General features: G+C 36.0%; 1 protein-coding gene and 1 pseudogene across 4 annotated transcripts in view; one reads left to right on the top strand and one right to left on the bottom strand.

Moving 5' to 3' along the window:
* arhgap24 (Rho GTPase activating protein 24) overlaps window positions 1–15,288 on the top strand; it is a 136,331-nt gene that overhangs the window by 78,166 nt on the left and 42,877 nt on the right. Inside the window, exon 1 of one of the 4 annotated variants that reach the window (XM_088628886.1) lies at window positions 773–1,109. The exons of the other annotated variants lie outside the window; for them this stretch is intronic. Coding sequence (XP_088485012.1) covers window positions 1,088–1,109 — 22 coding nt within the window. The 5' untranslated portion in view covers window positions 773–1,087. Of the gene's footprint in view, window positions 1–772; window positions 1,110–15,288 lie in introns of those variants that run through there. 4 annotated transcript variants of the gene reach the window in all.
* LOC148672909 (uncharacterized) lies at window positions 10,345–11,611 on the bottom strand (annotated as a pseudogene).

Raw genomic sequence — 15,288 nt, 5'->3', positions numbered from 1 at the left:
CTCCAGTTCTGGTCCTGAAGAGTGGGCTTGTTTGCTGATTCTCCACTAAGCTTTCTTACATGTACAATTCTTTATATTTCCCTGGGGTAAATTATATGTGAAAAAGGATTACAATAAAGAGAACTTTATACAGACAGGTAAATGTTCTACACTTTCCTTTTTCTAAAGATTAACTTCATACAGAACTCATAACACCTGCTTGTCCTATTAAACATAAAATACTCTTAGCTGCTTAAGTGATGTTTTCAATAGGTGGAAGTCAGGAAAAGAGGTTCTCAGTAATGAAATCATTGTGCAAGAAGTAAGGAAACCTGGTTTTCAGATGCAGCTTCCTTGTATAAAAAAATCAGACCTCTTCCTTGGAATATGTTTTGTAAGTTCTAGCTTGTCAAAGCTTTATTTCTTTACCAGTGTTTGGCTAAATTGGAGACAAGTTCCTCTGTGTGTACTGTACGGTACCTCGTTTTTTAATTCCCACTGGCAATTAATGATAATAACCTTAGGTAACCTACGAGTCTCGCTGAGATTACTGAATGAAAGAGGAGACCATTAAAGATCTTTAATCACAATCCGACAGATTTACCACACCGGAACAGATTGCTGTCTCTTGGACTCAGGTTGCGGATTGTATTTATAGTCTAAGCGAAGCTTCCATGGGTGAGTAGCCTGGCTGCACGCCGCAGTTCGATTATCAGATTTACTAGTTCTCTATGACTGGGGGGTCTCAGTCTGCAATTCACAGGGTGTAGTGTCACTTCCAAGAGACAGCTCTCACTCTGTCAGTTGCTCTCTCTCTCTCATCCTCCACTTTCCTCTCCCTCCTCCCAGATGGTATACTTTGGTCTAAGGCCCTCTCACCTTGCTCTGACCTTGTGACTGTTATTCCATACCTGGCTCTGACACACAAAATGGGGGGCTGGATACTAGTTGCATAGTGGCTCTTGGAGGTGTTTCCCATTCCTGTGCGATGGAATCATTTGGAGAAGTTGCAGCAGGCAAGCTCATAGGAACAGATGCGTGGCTGAATACTGCCACAGTAACACAGCAGCTGGTCTATTACTCAAGAGAAGGGTTTTCAAGGCTCTAAATGGATTATATTTTTAATCAAGGTGGGTGGAATTATCTTTATGTATATTTCCCTAAAGAGAAACTCTTATATGTATAAAATATAATAATATTGTGGTTTTGTTTTAGCTTTCAATGTTCAGTTACCACCTAGTTTTCCCTGCCATGATATTCATATGTTACTTTTTTTTTCTTTCTTAATTTTGCTAGAAGTTTACATTGGGACTGGAATCCCTGTAGCTAATAACATGAAACTTGCTGACACATTTGTGTTTGTATGAGCTTCTCCTTTTGATCTTCATTTTGACTCCTCCTATAATTACAAAGGGCAATGATGTTTTACTGAATTTGGTGAGAGCTGTTAGCAATCAGTCTGTAATAAGAGAGCAAAAGAGGGCCATTTGGCAATCTGATGCATGGCAATGCAAGCTAATGGACCTCTTCAAAAATTGTATTAGGATTTATTGAAATGTGTGGTGGCTAAATTGACATGCATTTTTTTTATCTTACTAAGTCAATATAATTAGTCTTCATTGTTCAAAGGCTTTCAGTTATTCTACTGTCTGTCAAATTATAAAATCTCTCTTGAATTTTTATAATTATAAAAAAGCACAGAACTGAATATGGGGGAAATTGAACACTTGAAACTCCTAAATTCTGATTGACAAGCAAAATCTATGCAAATGGATCTAATTTTGGATTTAATGCACTTTATGACTATTTATTTTCATAAGGGTTGCAACTGAACACGTATTTTACCATCTCATATCATTATGTGTGATATATATAATACAATACAATGTGATATGATGGGTCAAAAAGACTTTTCATTTACTTTGTTCATTTTTTTGGTTTGTTAGTGTTTCCTTTGCAAGTTTTGCTGCCCTTGTTAGATCTTCACTTTGAAATTTGTAATTTCGGAGAAATGGGAGCAAACTTTGCTCTAGAGGAAACCCCTAAAATTAAATTTTAAGAAAGTCTTAAGAATGTAGTCATCTTGTATCTCACCTCAGCTTCATTTATACTCTCTGATCTATAATTTTAGAACATTCATCTTACCACCCCTGTAAAGATTTCTGTTGTTTCTTACCTGAACATTGTCCTATAGTGTCATATATTGTGTTCATGCAGCTGGATGTCTATGCTCTTCATACTTAATTGATGTTGCTCTATGTTCTAGAATAATCAATAATCGAGAAAGCTCATGCAATTAATCAGATATGTATCTGGTCAAAGGGTATGGATAAGAGGAACAGCTTCAATTAGTGGGATTTGAAAAAAGGTAATTTCAAGATAAACAAAGCAAAGCACTTCTGTTTGGTGCAGACATCACTACTTTTTTTTCCATTCATCATCAGAATTGCCATTAACTGATTTCACAATGAAATCTTTGCTTCATGTGTACTAAATTGTTTTTGTCTGACAAACAGAAAAACTGACTACAGTAGTTACATAAAACTTTCCATAACTTCCAGAGAGATTCAGAAAGAGGTCCAACTCTTTTGCAGGTTTGCTGAAAATGTGTTGTATTTCAAAGGGAAAAGGATGTTTTGGAATTTATATTCAGTAAGAGAATTTAAAGTTTATCCTGTGATTAGTGAATTTAAAAATACACAAAATAAGATTGAAAACTGAGCTACAGTAACTATGAATTTAACATCATGTTTTTCTGCTCTTCTGGATATATAAAGTAAAGTTGTTTAATTAGTTTGGGTTTTTTCTGATTCAGTTTTTCATCAGAGCTACCTCAGATAGTATAATGAAATTTTGTCTTTTCAACAAACACTCTTACTGTGTTGTTATTTTAAAGTCAGGTCTTCAGCTTTTAATGTATTCAAGTTTTGAAATGTATAAAAATGACTATATTTGTTTATGAGATTTTTAAAATATCTGTTGGGTTAATTGTATTTGCAGGCCCCCTGACCAGGAAATATCATTTTAAAACAAATAAATAAATAAAAATAATTTAAAGATGTCTGCATTGGGAAGGCTATGGTTCAGCATTTGTGTGTGAGATGCAAAGGAACAAGCAGAGGTTAATTTTGTCTGAAAAGAAATCAAATGTTTTGGCTGAATTCTTCTTCATGTGTGTGCAGCCACTACTTGTTGGTAGCTTACACACTGATGCAGCTCGAGCTGTCTGTGAACAATATTGCTGTTTTTTACTGGATTCACATATCATACTCAAACACTGAAGATCACTGTGGCAGGATATTTCTTCCATGGTCTGTGGTAAGAAACTGTATGCAATCCAACAAGGTCTTAACCAAGATTTACCTTTGTCTGAACATATGCCTGCTTCTCTCCATTAACACAAAGGATGTATCGATCACCAGATGTACCTTCTATGTCATCTCATCCACTTTCAACTTGATGATCAAGAGGGCTGTCCTGCTTGGCTTTGGAGGTCAAAGGCTAAAAGGTTTAGCTCAGAATAGAGTATGCAAAGCTTGGGAGTACTCTCAATAAAGACCATAAATTGAACTCAAAGATTTGAAAGGGAATTGTGATGCCTCCCAGTTTTATACTTCTGTGTACAATAGGAGTTAAAATTCAGAGGTTATTGGATTCCTAAAGCAGCAAGAAGCAATGTTTGTTATTTTAATATATTTTTTTAATTTCTCAGAGTTGGACATATACATCTATACCTAGAGGACTTGGGAATGACAAGTGCCTTTCTACCCAAGAATGGGTTGTGATGGCCAGCAACCATATCACTCTGCAACGCACAACTGGCAACTCACAGAAGCAAAGCAGATGTGAGCTTGGTCAGTACCTGGAAGGGAGACATTCTAGGAAAAACAAAGGTTTCTGCTGGAAATGGTCCAAATCCCCAAGTATAGTGAAGGGTACATAGTTCTTCGGATGAGACATAAAACTGAGGTCCTGACTCTCTGTGATCATTACCAATCCCAGGGCGTTTCCTGAAAAGAGTAGGATTGTTTCCCTTGTGTTCTGGGTACAATTTCCCATTGGTCAATACCAATCATGACCTCCTAATAATCCCCATCTATGAAATGGCTTCATCACTTTGTTCTCCTCCCCATTGATAACTGATGTGTGGTGAGCATATTGGACTCTATGGCCACCATCACATAACCCAGGCAGTGTAAAGAATTATTATTATTGTTATAATTATTATCGATATTATTGTTGTTATACAGTATGTAACATCCACCTGGTGCATGCTATCATTGAGGTACACTGTACATCCACTAGAAAAAAAATTAAAAAGTACATCCTGTTTTTGACAAAATAAATAAATCAGCTGTTTATAAATAAATAGCAGCTTATTTATATTGACAAGCAGAATATATTTCTTTAAAATAAAAATTAAGTTTGATAATGGATACATTGTGCATGTTTTCATGTGGACCTGAAAAACAAACTAGCATTTTCATAATTCATTCTAACACCATGTTCTTCATAGTGGAATGCTAAGACATGCAAACTGAAGTAGAAATAACCTCATGTCTTAATATGTGAGAGATGAATTTCACTGGCCAACATGTTTTGAACTATTTCTCCCTGCATAAACTGTACTGTGACCAATTCCTCAGTCCCATTGATAACCCAATACTAGGCCTATGGGATACGATAAATGTGAAAGGGGTAGGCTTTAGGGGCATTAAAATCTCATCTGAAACATTCCTGGTTTGATGCTGGCCTTGCAGTCAGCAGTTTTACAGCCAAATTTACAATTCAGACGGCTCACTCCAATTAAATTCCTTGCAGTCCCTTTCACTGACACATTATGTTGAACTCAGAGAATTTGGCCCCAGGTATTGGTTTAGACAGGAGCTTTGTCCAAGAAAACAATCAGGATGTAAGGGAGCAAGGAGAGTGGAAAATCAGAAAGGATATAGAGCTAGGATTCAACTGAAAAAGACCAGTCCATTAAATCAGAAAACATGCTCTCCATTTGTTTAGGGACACGAGCAAAGTCTTTTCAAAATAATTGCTGTGAAAAATGTGACCTGTCAATAGGATGTTGTCAGATTTACATTTGATCTTCCCCCTAGAAAACCCCGTTCTTGTGTCTGTTATTGATTGATGACTCTGAGAAGGTTTAAGATTACAAGGAAAGGATGCCTGGTTTGAGCAGTCAAGAACTGCCTTGCTCATATGCTTGAATGGTCCATGTATTTTGACTGAGGTACATCGGATTTTAAAGGATGTTAAATGGATATAGTTGTTAAATTATTTTTACTTACTGTATATTTTAAAGGTACTGTATAAGAATGTATTTACTGTACAAATGTATTTAGATTGTCCCTTGCAAAACTGATTCCTTTGTTATACAGAATTAGAAAAATAGAAATGAAGAAACATTCTCAGTGACACACATCTAATGTAAGATGTATCAATGGATTGCATTGGCTTTTTACAAAGAATTAGCCAAGTATTTTTGCAGACAGCCTTTAGTTCACTTTACAGACAGGCTTTGCCTGTTGTGGCGTTTTTGCAGTGAAACTGAATATATCCTTGCATCTGTGAGCTTGTCCATAACTGTTTTCCTCTGGCTGCCATATGCATGAATGTTTATTTAGTTCTTTGTGTGGGTGTATGTTTCATGATGTGATTGCTTCTGCAGAAGGGTTCGGGATAACATCAAGATTGATGTTTTGACTAACAAGGTTGGGTTTAGAGCTGGAATGGTGTTGAGCTTATTGAAAATAAAGATTTTAGAGAAGAAATGGCCCAAAGGCCGAACAGTATTGATTCTTTGAGTGTGTTGTTTTTCATACCTCGGCATCCTCATAGATTAGAGCTGCAGCTTTGTATTCCACCCCAAATATACAAACACGGTTTGTTTTTGAAGGTTTATCTCAGGTATATCCATTTGCAAGGTCATTTTCCATAGTTGTTGCAATTACAATAAAAACATGGAAAATATCTATTCAGACAGGCAAAATGAAAAACAAATATTTTTATTTATCCATCTGTCTGCCCATCTACTCCATAGAACTATCTTTGTTTATTTTTCTGTTTTATTTTGTATACAGTATATTTTTTTCTCTGAGATCTAGATTTTGTGTTTTAAATTTGAATAAGGATATTGAATACAGAATACTTATGTTAGATGAGTAGCTCTTTGTAAGCAAATAAAACAATTTATACTGTATAAGGACAATAAATGCATTTCTGTCATTTTGTATTCCTAATGTTTTAAAAATTTTTTCTTCAGAAAATCACATTTATTCCTAATTTTACAAATCCATTTCTAGGTGTAACACAGACTGGAAATACTCAGAAAGAGGTTAGGTCTAACTGATTTATTCTACAGTGAAGCATGTGGTACAGTATTTACAATAAATACAATGTCTTAACAATAAATGGGGAATCGTTTAATTTCTTTGAGCTGTGCTGACAAAAACAAATTACAGAAAAAAATCTTGGCAACAACTGAATTCACTGTTTATTATTCTGGGAATCAGGCTTCTCCATATTACTTCAATATCCTGTAATACAAATCTGTTTTCATCATTAGTATACAACACAAAGCAGCAAATGTACTTACTGTGGTTTTATGCATTCAACACGATCACAGGATACAGATTTGTACAATAACACATTAGTGTCTACCTTGAAAACTTATTGATTCTATCTGAAATTAAAGAATATTGAAGGTCTATCACTAAGACATGTTTGTTCAAGAACACATGCCAATTTTATGAAGTGAAACACAGAAGAGTCCCTGCAGAGCACAGAACTGCAAAACTGAACTGAATGAAAATATTTTCATCCCAGAAACAGATAAGAACAGAAAAAGCATAAGAACATATACAGTATATGAAACTAATATCCCTCCAAGTATGCCTCCCAGTTATAGTACTCTTGATTTCTGGGCCCCGGCTATCTTTGTGGGTAGTGCATGAGACTCATAATCTCAGGGTAGTGGGTTTGTGTCCCACCCCGGGCACCAGGTCCTTCATGTTGGAAGTCGGGCACAAGGCTAACAACCCTGTCCTGTAAAAAAACCAATGTTACGGAAACAGCAACAGGACGTTGCTGTCCCTACATGCCGGAAGGCATAACGGGTAAACATCCAATTTTGATTTCTAGAATGTTTCATGGAAGGAACTAATGATGTTCTGTATGCAGCTGAGAGCAGGACAGCCATCCATTTTATTTCAGCTGAGTACAGTAGTTCAGTATAGTACTCAGTAAATTCACCTACCTGTAGCATCTGAATCTGTAATGTGGAAGCTGTGATGCACAGAGGAGAAAGGCTAAGGATCCATGCCAAAGAGTTTCCTAGAAGAATACAAATTGCAGTAGGCAGAAGGTTATTTTTTTTAGAGACTGGATAACGACGAGGATCAGGTACAGCATTTGAACCTAAATTTCAGAGTGAGAAGAAAATGACTTTTCAACCACTGAGCCACAATAATTTCTTGACTCTGGATCACATGTCTACTGCCACTTGATGAAGTAAACCATGTATGCTAGTGTCTCTCCTGTTTAGATTAAAATATATTACTTTCTTAAACAGAGAATTGCCTTTAATTTTAATTCTGGAACAAAAAGTGACAATGGAATATACAGTAAATGACTATATTCAATGCTAGACCTTGCCTGTTAGTATAAAGTAAAATGTTTCTGTATGTAAAATATTGAGGAGTCTTATCAGAGATTTGATTGCATTTAGGAGTTCATGTAAATAGTAGGTTAGGTTAGGTTGTTCAGGTTAATTAGCATCTTTAAGTACATGTGTTTCATCCTGGTTGTGGTCCTGTCTTTCACTGTTGGTGTGGAATGCACTAGGCTTAATTTTTACCTCATTCCTTTCAGTCAGTATACAGCTGATATACTGAAAAGGGGTGGATGGGTGTGTATACAGAACCTTAAAAAAAGGTTACATGAATGATTTAAAAGTTTTCCTGAATAAAAAAATAATTTCACTTGTTACCTACTGTATGTTTGTGTTTTCCATCACAATCCAGCAAAAATAAATATTGCAGTTGGGCTATTATGGTTTCAAACATTAAAGTACATGAAGCCATTATGATATTATTGTATGTGTATTGTATAATGCATAATTAAATACTTCAGAGCATTAAGCTGACATGCTGAGACTGCAAATCAGAGTTCACAGGTGTAGCCACTCTATTAATCAATTCAGCTCCCTGCATTTACACATTAGAAGCAACCTTTTCCATCTTAGATCCCACAGAATCCTCAGCAGCCTCTATCCAGCCTAGCACAGGGTTGTGTTTACTTGTTTTGATTAACTAGCTGTCAGGAAAGGAAGCTGGCCCTCTGCAGGAAATGTGGTGCTAGAGCTTTCACTATCCATATCCAAATTATTACGCCATGCATATTTTATCCATTATTAATCAAACTGTTCTTTAGTTCATGATCTAAAGTGTCATTGCAGCTGTGAAATTAGTTCTGTGCTTATCTTTTTATTGTAAACAAAGGATCTTGATTGTAAATGCACCTTTCAGTAACATGCAGATTTAGGTTGTGCATTGAACACAGCGAATCAACACATGCCATCTGAATCATGTTTCGGAATGTGAGAACTCAAATAGTTTGAGTGTGGATTTATGTTGGATTTATGACTGTTTTGTATACAGATAGTTCAATTAACTGCAAAAATCATTCATCCAGGTTTTCAATGACTGTGAATACAGTATTTCCTATCTTATTTACTGTACATCACACAGACAGTAAATGCACTGGATTTTGTCGCTTTGTGTTTAGTAGCATATTACACGTGTTAATTGTCATCTAACAAGCAATTAGTCTGTCTCACAAACACACAAATGTATAAAAAAAGAAAAATATTTTAAGACAAGTTTTTAGAAATAGATGACTAATGATGAGGAAATTACAAGCCTATATGCAGCCAGTTGTGGCATCCTTTTGTGTTTGGTGTATTTTTGGTACTGGTATTGCTCATTCAAGAAATGGGAACTTCTGCTACCCTTACACTATCCTTGAGATAGGAGATAAAAGCGGTTGCTTGGTTTGCTATCTCGTCTCCACTTGTCCTTTGTCCTGCATGAACTCAAAAACGCTACAATATTTTTGGTGTATTTGACAATCAGTAATCTTCTTTTATTGCTAACTTCAGTGTGATATTTTCATTGACAAATGTCTACACAAAAAATATTTTTATTTCCCAAAACATAACTGGATTCCAGTTACTGTATGTACTGTAATCACCTATATACAGGACAACAGAAGAAAGATTAAGGATTTCTTTTAATCAAAAATGAAAATAAAAGCCCAGGACATCATCACATTTTTATATCTAAAACTCTTCATTGAAGAGTTTGAATAATTTATTTGAAATTTAAGTTTTAAATGATTTGTTCTTTTTATCATAAGGATTTTACAAAACACAGTAGCAATGTCACTTTATATTAAGAGGTCACACTCGTTTGTTTATTTTTACTGTATATTCCTTCTTTACACTAAATCGATACATAAAATCTTAAATAGAACGCAGAGTATAATTAAAATGTGATACATTTTAGAAAAGAGAAAAGTTTAGAATGGACATTCTGAAGATGGGTAAATTATACCTAATCCTTACCTGTGCTCTGTAAATTACAACTTTAATAAACTTTGCATGTTTATAGGTTTATTTTCAATAATTTAACAGTAATGAATCATTGCCTGTTAAATTACTTGTTAACTTAGCTGTTACTTTTATCTCATTATGTTCTGCCAGAAAATGTATAGAAAGAAGAAATTTTCAAAACTTTAGTACATCTAATTGAAACTGGATCACTGTATGCCGATTACCCAAACTGCTTTGGCAATTTGAAATTCAGTAAAGAAATATTCAAGGTCAGTTGTGGGGATACAATATGAAGAAACCAAATGTACTGTACAATCAAATGGAGATAATATAAATGAAAGCAAAGGAATACAAGAAAACACTTTCTTTGTACTTATCATTCAATAATCATTACAACCGAATAATGTATTAATAACTTAAAAGCTTAATATAGAGTATGCAATCAGTGATTAACAAAGTTCAAGTACAGTAGGTAGCTGCATCAGCATGCGTAGGCTGCAAAGGAACAGGTCATGGGTTTATTCCGTGCTGAAAAGAAAAGAAGAATCACAATGTTTTGGCTGTGGAGCCGTCTTCAGGTGTGAGAAAGACAGGGTAGACGGCAAAGATTAAATAGCACAAACAAAAGCTTGAAAAGTGGAGGAGGGGTGAGAGGGGAGAGGCAAAGAGGCCACTCAGGAAGTGTAAAGTGAAGAAGGGTGAAGAAAGGCGTGAAGTCAAAACCTGTATGAGAATAGAGAAAACTACACAAAAATAAGTATTTCATTGAGAGAAGAGGGAAGGTGTGAACTCCGTTTCAGTATAAGTTTCATTTCTGTTGTCTTTCTGCTGTGGGAGTTGAGAAACCCTTCTTTGAGATGAGAAAAATGAGAAACTATGGGATTGGAGTAATCTTTAATCTTCACAGCCCTAACATGTTCCCTGAAGCGGTCTCCTAGTCTCCTTCCAGTTTCCCCTGCATAGATAGCTGTGCATTTTTTGCAAGAGATACAGTAAATGAGATTGTTGGAGGTACAGGATGTGGTCTGGGTGATCCGGAATTGACTTGAGGGGCCCTGAATGAGCGTGGTGTTAGATATGTATTTGCAGGTGATGCAGCGAGTTCTGTTGCAGGGGAAGGTGCCTGGTGGGGATGATTGCTGAGTGCGGTGAAGGGAGCTCTGAACCAGAAGTTCAGAGCTCCAAAGATTGGATGGTTGGTGGTATGAGATGATTGGTCAGTCGAAAAATAGTTTACCGATGGAGGGATCGTCCTGTAAAATGGAGTAGTTGTTAATGATGGTCCTGGGGATAGAAAGTGTGTTATGGTGGTAGGGAAGCACCAAGGGAATGCAGTTGTGAGACTGGAAGTTCCTGATCGTGTTGATGATCCGAGGGCTGTTTTTGGCCCGGGTGAGGGCCCTATCAATAATCTGGGTGGGGTATCTTCTGTTGATGAAAAAATAATACAATTTCAGTGCTTTTTTCTGGAAATCTATGTTGTCACTGCAAAGTCGACGTAGCCTGAGGAACTGTGAAAAGGGGGGAGAGTTTTTGGTGTGAGTGGGGTGAAAAGAGCTGTACAGGAGATATCTGTGTGAATCTGTGGGTTTGTAATAGACCATGGTAGAGAGTCATGGATGGTTAATAGATAAATATATGTCTAGAAACAGAAGAGCGGAGAAAGATATGTTAACTGTATATTTGAGGGATGGGTGAGAGTTAGTGAATTGATGCAGGAAGTGCTCTAGCTTGTCATTAGAGCATGTAGCAGCACCGACACAGTCATCGATGTATCGCTTGTAGAGGTCAGGCACAAAGCCAGTATACAGTAGGAAGCAAAGAAACATTCTTCTACCCAGCCGACAAAAATATTGGCATAGCTAGATCCCATCCTGGTGCCCATGGCGACACCACTAACCTGCTGTTAAAAAAGTTATTAAATGAGAATGCATTGAGTGTGAGAACCAATTTTGCAAGATGCACTAGAATGTGGGTGGGTGGATCAAGCACTGTGTCTGTGATTGACATGTTACATTGGCACTGTGATTAACGTTACATTTTGCCTGAATACATCAATGCTTAAGCCTGTGTAAATGCTAAAAGCAGATGGAAGTTTGCTGGTTGAAAGGGATTTTGCTTAATTTTCAGACATACTGTGTGACTACATAGTTTAATGGGAATATTAGAGATCAGTGAAGATGAATGTATTTACCCCAACTGATTTTGAAAAACAGTACACGCACAAGTATGATGCTATAGACATTAAAAACAGTTTCTGTTACAGATGTGGCTGTAAGACATTATTGTCAGTATCACTAAATATTTACTTGCTATATTTTAAAACCAAGGGACCAAGGCATAGCATTATTTCCAAGCAGGAAGAGGCTTTTGTTCTAGAAGGCTTCAGACAGGGTGCAAGATATAACCTGAATCTGTTTATGTTTGGGGAAAGTTAAAATCAGGTTTAGTTCAGTTTTGTCTGTCTGGTTTAAGGTGAGCTTCAATATAAATTATTTTTAAAAAGAATTAAAATGTTGGAAGTTTACTTTTGTTCAGCTTTAAAAGAAATCATGACGTTCATGACAGCATGACAGCTCAATAGTATATCTCTAAAATGGTTTAGACCTGGTGTTGGTACAGAGTTCCTGAGGGAGAAGTAATTTCTAATGTGATTCATGAATTCTTTACAGAGAAGGTGAACTGCATTAAATGAGATCTGTTCATGGCCTTCTTGTTAGTACTTTTTTTTTTCTGAAGGCAGTTCTAAGTGCATGGTGTTGCATGTTTCAGAATACAAAGTCCTTGACCTCTGGGATGAATCATATTAATGCTGAACATTTCTATTAGTTTCCATGACAATGAGTGTCTGCACTGATCATAGTAGTCTACTTGCTTAGTGTTAAGTGCTAACTTTCCATAAGAAAGCTGAGGGTGGTTCTTCTGTAATCTGGTACCACAAAAAGCATGGCATTCCAGTTCAGGGTCCAAAACAAAATGAAATAAAATGTTTTGCTGTTAAGCACTAATACATTGAGGCTTTTTCTTATGGAAAACTTGCAACAGGTGTAAGCATAAGTATTACAAGTCATTGTTTAGCAACCAGAACTTTATGGAGAAGCAATAAAGAGTTATCATGTGACCTTTGAAAAAAGTAATAAGCTTTAAAACTAGCAACACTGCTTTATGCTATTTCTTCTTCATTATATTTAATGAATGATATTAATATTGATAGTTTTTATTCCATAATTAAATGAATAATTCCACAGATATTCATGGGCTTGATCATTTTATCTGCTCGTCATATAACACTGCAGTCCAGGATTTTGAAACATCATAAGAAAATATTTTGATGCTCATTATGCTCTGACAAGTTCCTCTTGCATGTACAGTAAGTGCAGCACCTACTGTACATGACCATGAGCTCTGTGGAAGCCAAAAACCAATCAGAGTTAACCTGTATTTGCTATGCTCATGATCACCTGATCACATACTTTTAATAATAATAGCTTTCCTCTAGCCTTTGGGTATGTGTTCATAAAAGTGCTCTTCTCCAAATGGTCATATGATTGACTTAAATAGATCTGTTCTTTGCTTCATCATAATCACCTTATGTTCTCACTGATGAAACAGCTGTAACTCAGAGTCAGGAAAGCTTTTGATCTCCTTGTTCTCTATTTGCAAATAAACCTCAAGTTTTTATCTGTTCAATGTTTACTATTACATTTGAAGTAATCAGGCTTCTTACAAAAGTTTTAGACAAGGAGAAACATTTTTGTTTGTCCTTGTCATTTGTTCTTTGTCTTAGTATGCAGATGTCATTAGCTGCATGAATGGAGACCGGGATTTGCTGGGGGTAGGCTCTACAATGGATTAGCATCTCATCCACAGTGGGTTGTACTCTTTCTGTTTCCTAATGTAATTGAAACTAGGATTAACTCCAAAGAGCTGCTGTAGGTCAAATGTGAAAATTATCTACTTAAAGACAATATCGGGGATATTACCCCTCGTTATTGATCAAACACTGTGCCAGGAGGTCCTGGTAATGGACTGCTAAAAAATAAATTAGCAAAATGATTGTTTTCCAACCCAAGAATCCCGAAATTCTGACACTAGACCTACTGTACAATAAATGATTGGATGACACTGATTTGATAATTACTGTATATTTTCTTGAACTATTTATACAGTAGCATTGGAAAGCACAATTCTGCACTGTCTGACTAATCAGTAGAAATGATACAGCACATGTGGACTGTCCTTAAGTGCTGCTGGGTTTAAGTGCCCTGGTAAAATTGTTTTGCATTCACCCCAGATGAGGTGCCATTAATAAGTTGCAATTCCCTGGCAAACTGTGATTGCTTGTCTTGATGATGTTTAAGTAAACTGCTGCTTTGCACAGAGGAAAGAACACCACAACAAAGTATAAACACGCCATACTGTAGTGCTCGAGAAAAAAACACATTTTAATTTTTCTTTTCCAGATTTAGATGTTTATACTTGCATTTATGCAGTATGTGTCTAATCTATGTAGTTAAAAAGCTAGGAGTACCCCACAAATGTACTCCTTTTGCTTGGATATAAATTAAATTAAATTATGTAATCTCAATGTGGGTTAAAAGAATGGCAAAAATCAGGCCTTGATAGTGAAAACGTTTGACACTCATCAGTTCATGTCAACCGACACGCCTGTCAATGTTGTTAATGTAATTCAGGTGGGTAGCTGTGTCAGCATGTGTACTCTGCAAAGGAACAAGTAATAGGTTTATTTCATGCTGAAAAGAGAAGGTGTGAGGGCTGAAGAAGGCGTCACAGCTGAAACATTGTGTTTTCTCTCTTCTTTTTTCAGCATGGAATAAACTATTACTTTCCAACGTTGTTAATGGTTTAACTTTGACATTCCTCTATCCAAATGAAACTGACTGCATAGTCTTGCAGAAAATAAAGTTCCTCAACCAGCAGAGACAATGCCACCCACTTTTAAGGATTTTTCATGGGATGTAGACTCGCAGAGCAGTAAATGCTATAAAATGATTTATACTCACATGTGCCCTAGGTCATGAAACTGAATCATCCCCTTAACCAGCCATGTAAAAATCCCAGGTTAGACCTTGTGCTAATATAAATATTCTCATTCCTGGCTTGGTTTTCTTTGTTTTTACTGCTATTTTACAAAACCGCAGTCCAAAAATGTACAAGTTTAGAACATATTTACAGTAGCTTCCAAATTATTTTTTTGAATTTGTGAATCCAAAAGCTAACATGAATCTTTGCTAAAAATAATAAATGGCTACTTATTATATACTTTTCAATCCCATAAAATTTTCCTTTATATAAAAGTGACTCTTGGGCTTTCTTAAGTGGAAAGAGTAATAATAATTGACTAAGCTCTGCTTTACAAGGACAGCTGGGAATTGTTATGAGATTAAATATTTGCTTCTTAGTCGCTGACATGCAACAGCACACAGGTGACAAAAACAGACAGTATTGTATTATGGCTGGACTGAGGCAATGTGGTCTATATAATTATCAGGTAATTATATGTGATTAAATGATTATTAAAAACAAAATAGAAAAAATATAAAACAGCCTGGTAGCACAGACCTTTATATGAGGTGCAGTGCATTAGTTGTTGAATGTTGAACAAATGACTGTAGTTCACTGACTGAGACTTTTGAATATCTCCGTAGAACTTGTAATAGTGGTTA

This window comes from Lepisosteus platostomus, chromosome 4 (assembly GCF_059453375.1).
Source record: "Lepisosteus platostomus isolate fLepPlt1 chromosome 4, fLepPlt1.hap1, whole genome shotgun sequence".
NCBI classification, from domain to species: Eukaryota; Metazoa; Chordata; class Actinopteri; order Semionotiformes; family Lepisosteidae; genus Lepisosteus; species Lepisosteus platostomus.
Note: the sequence above shows the minus strand (reverse complement) of the source record. Positions and strands in the feature narration are given on the sequence as shown.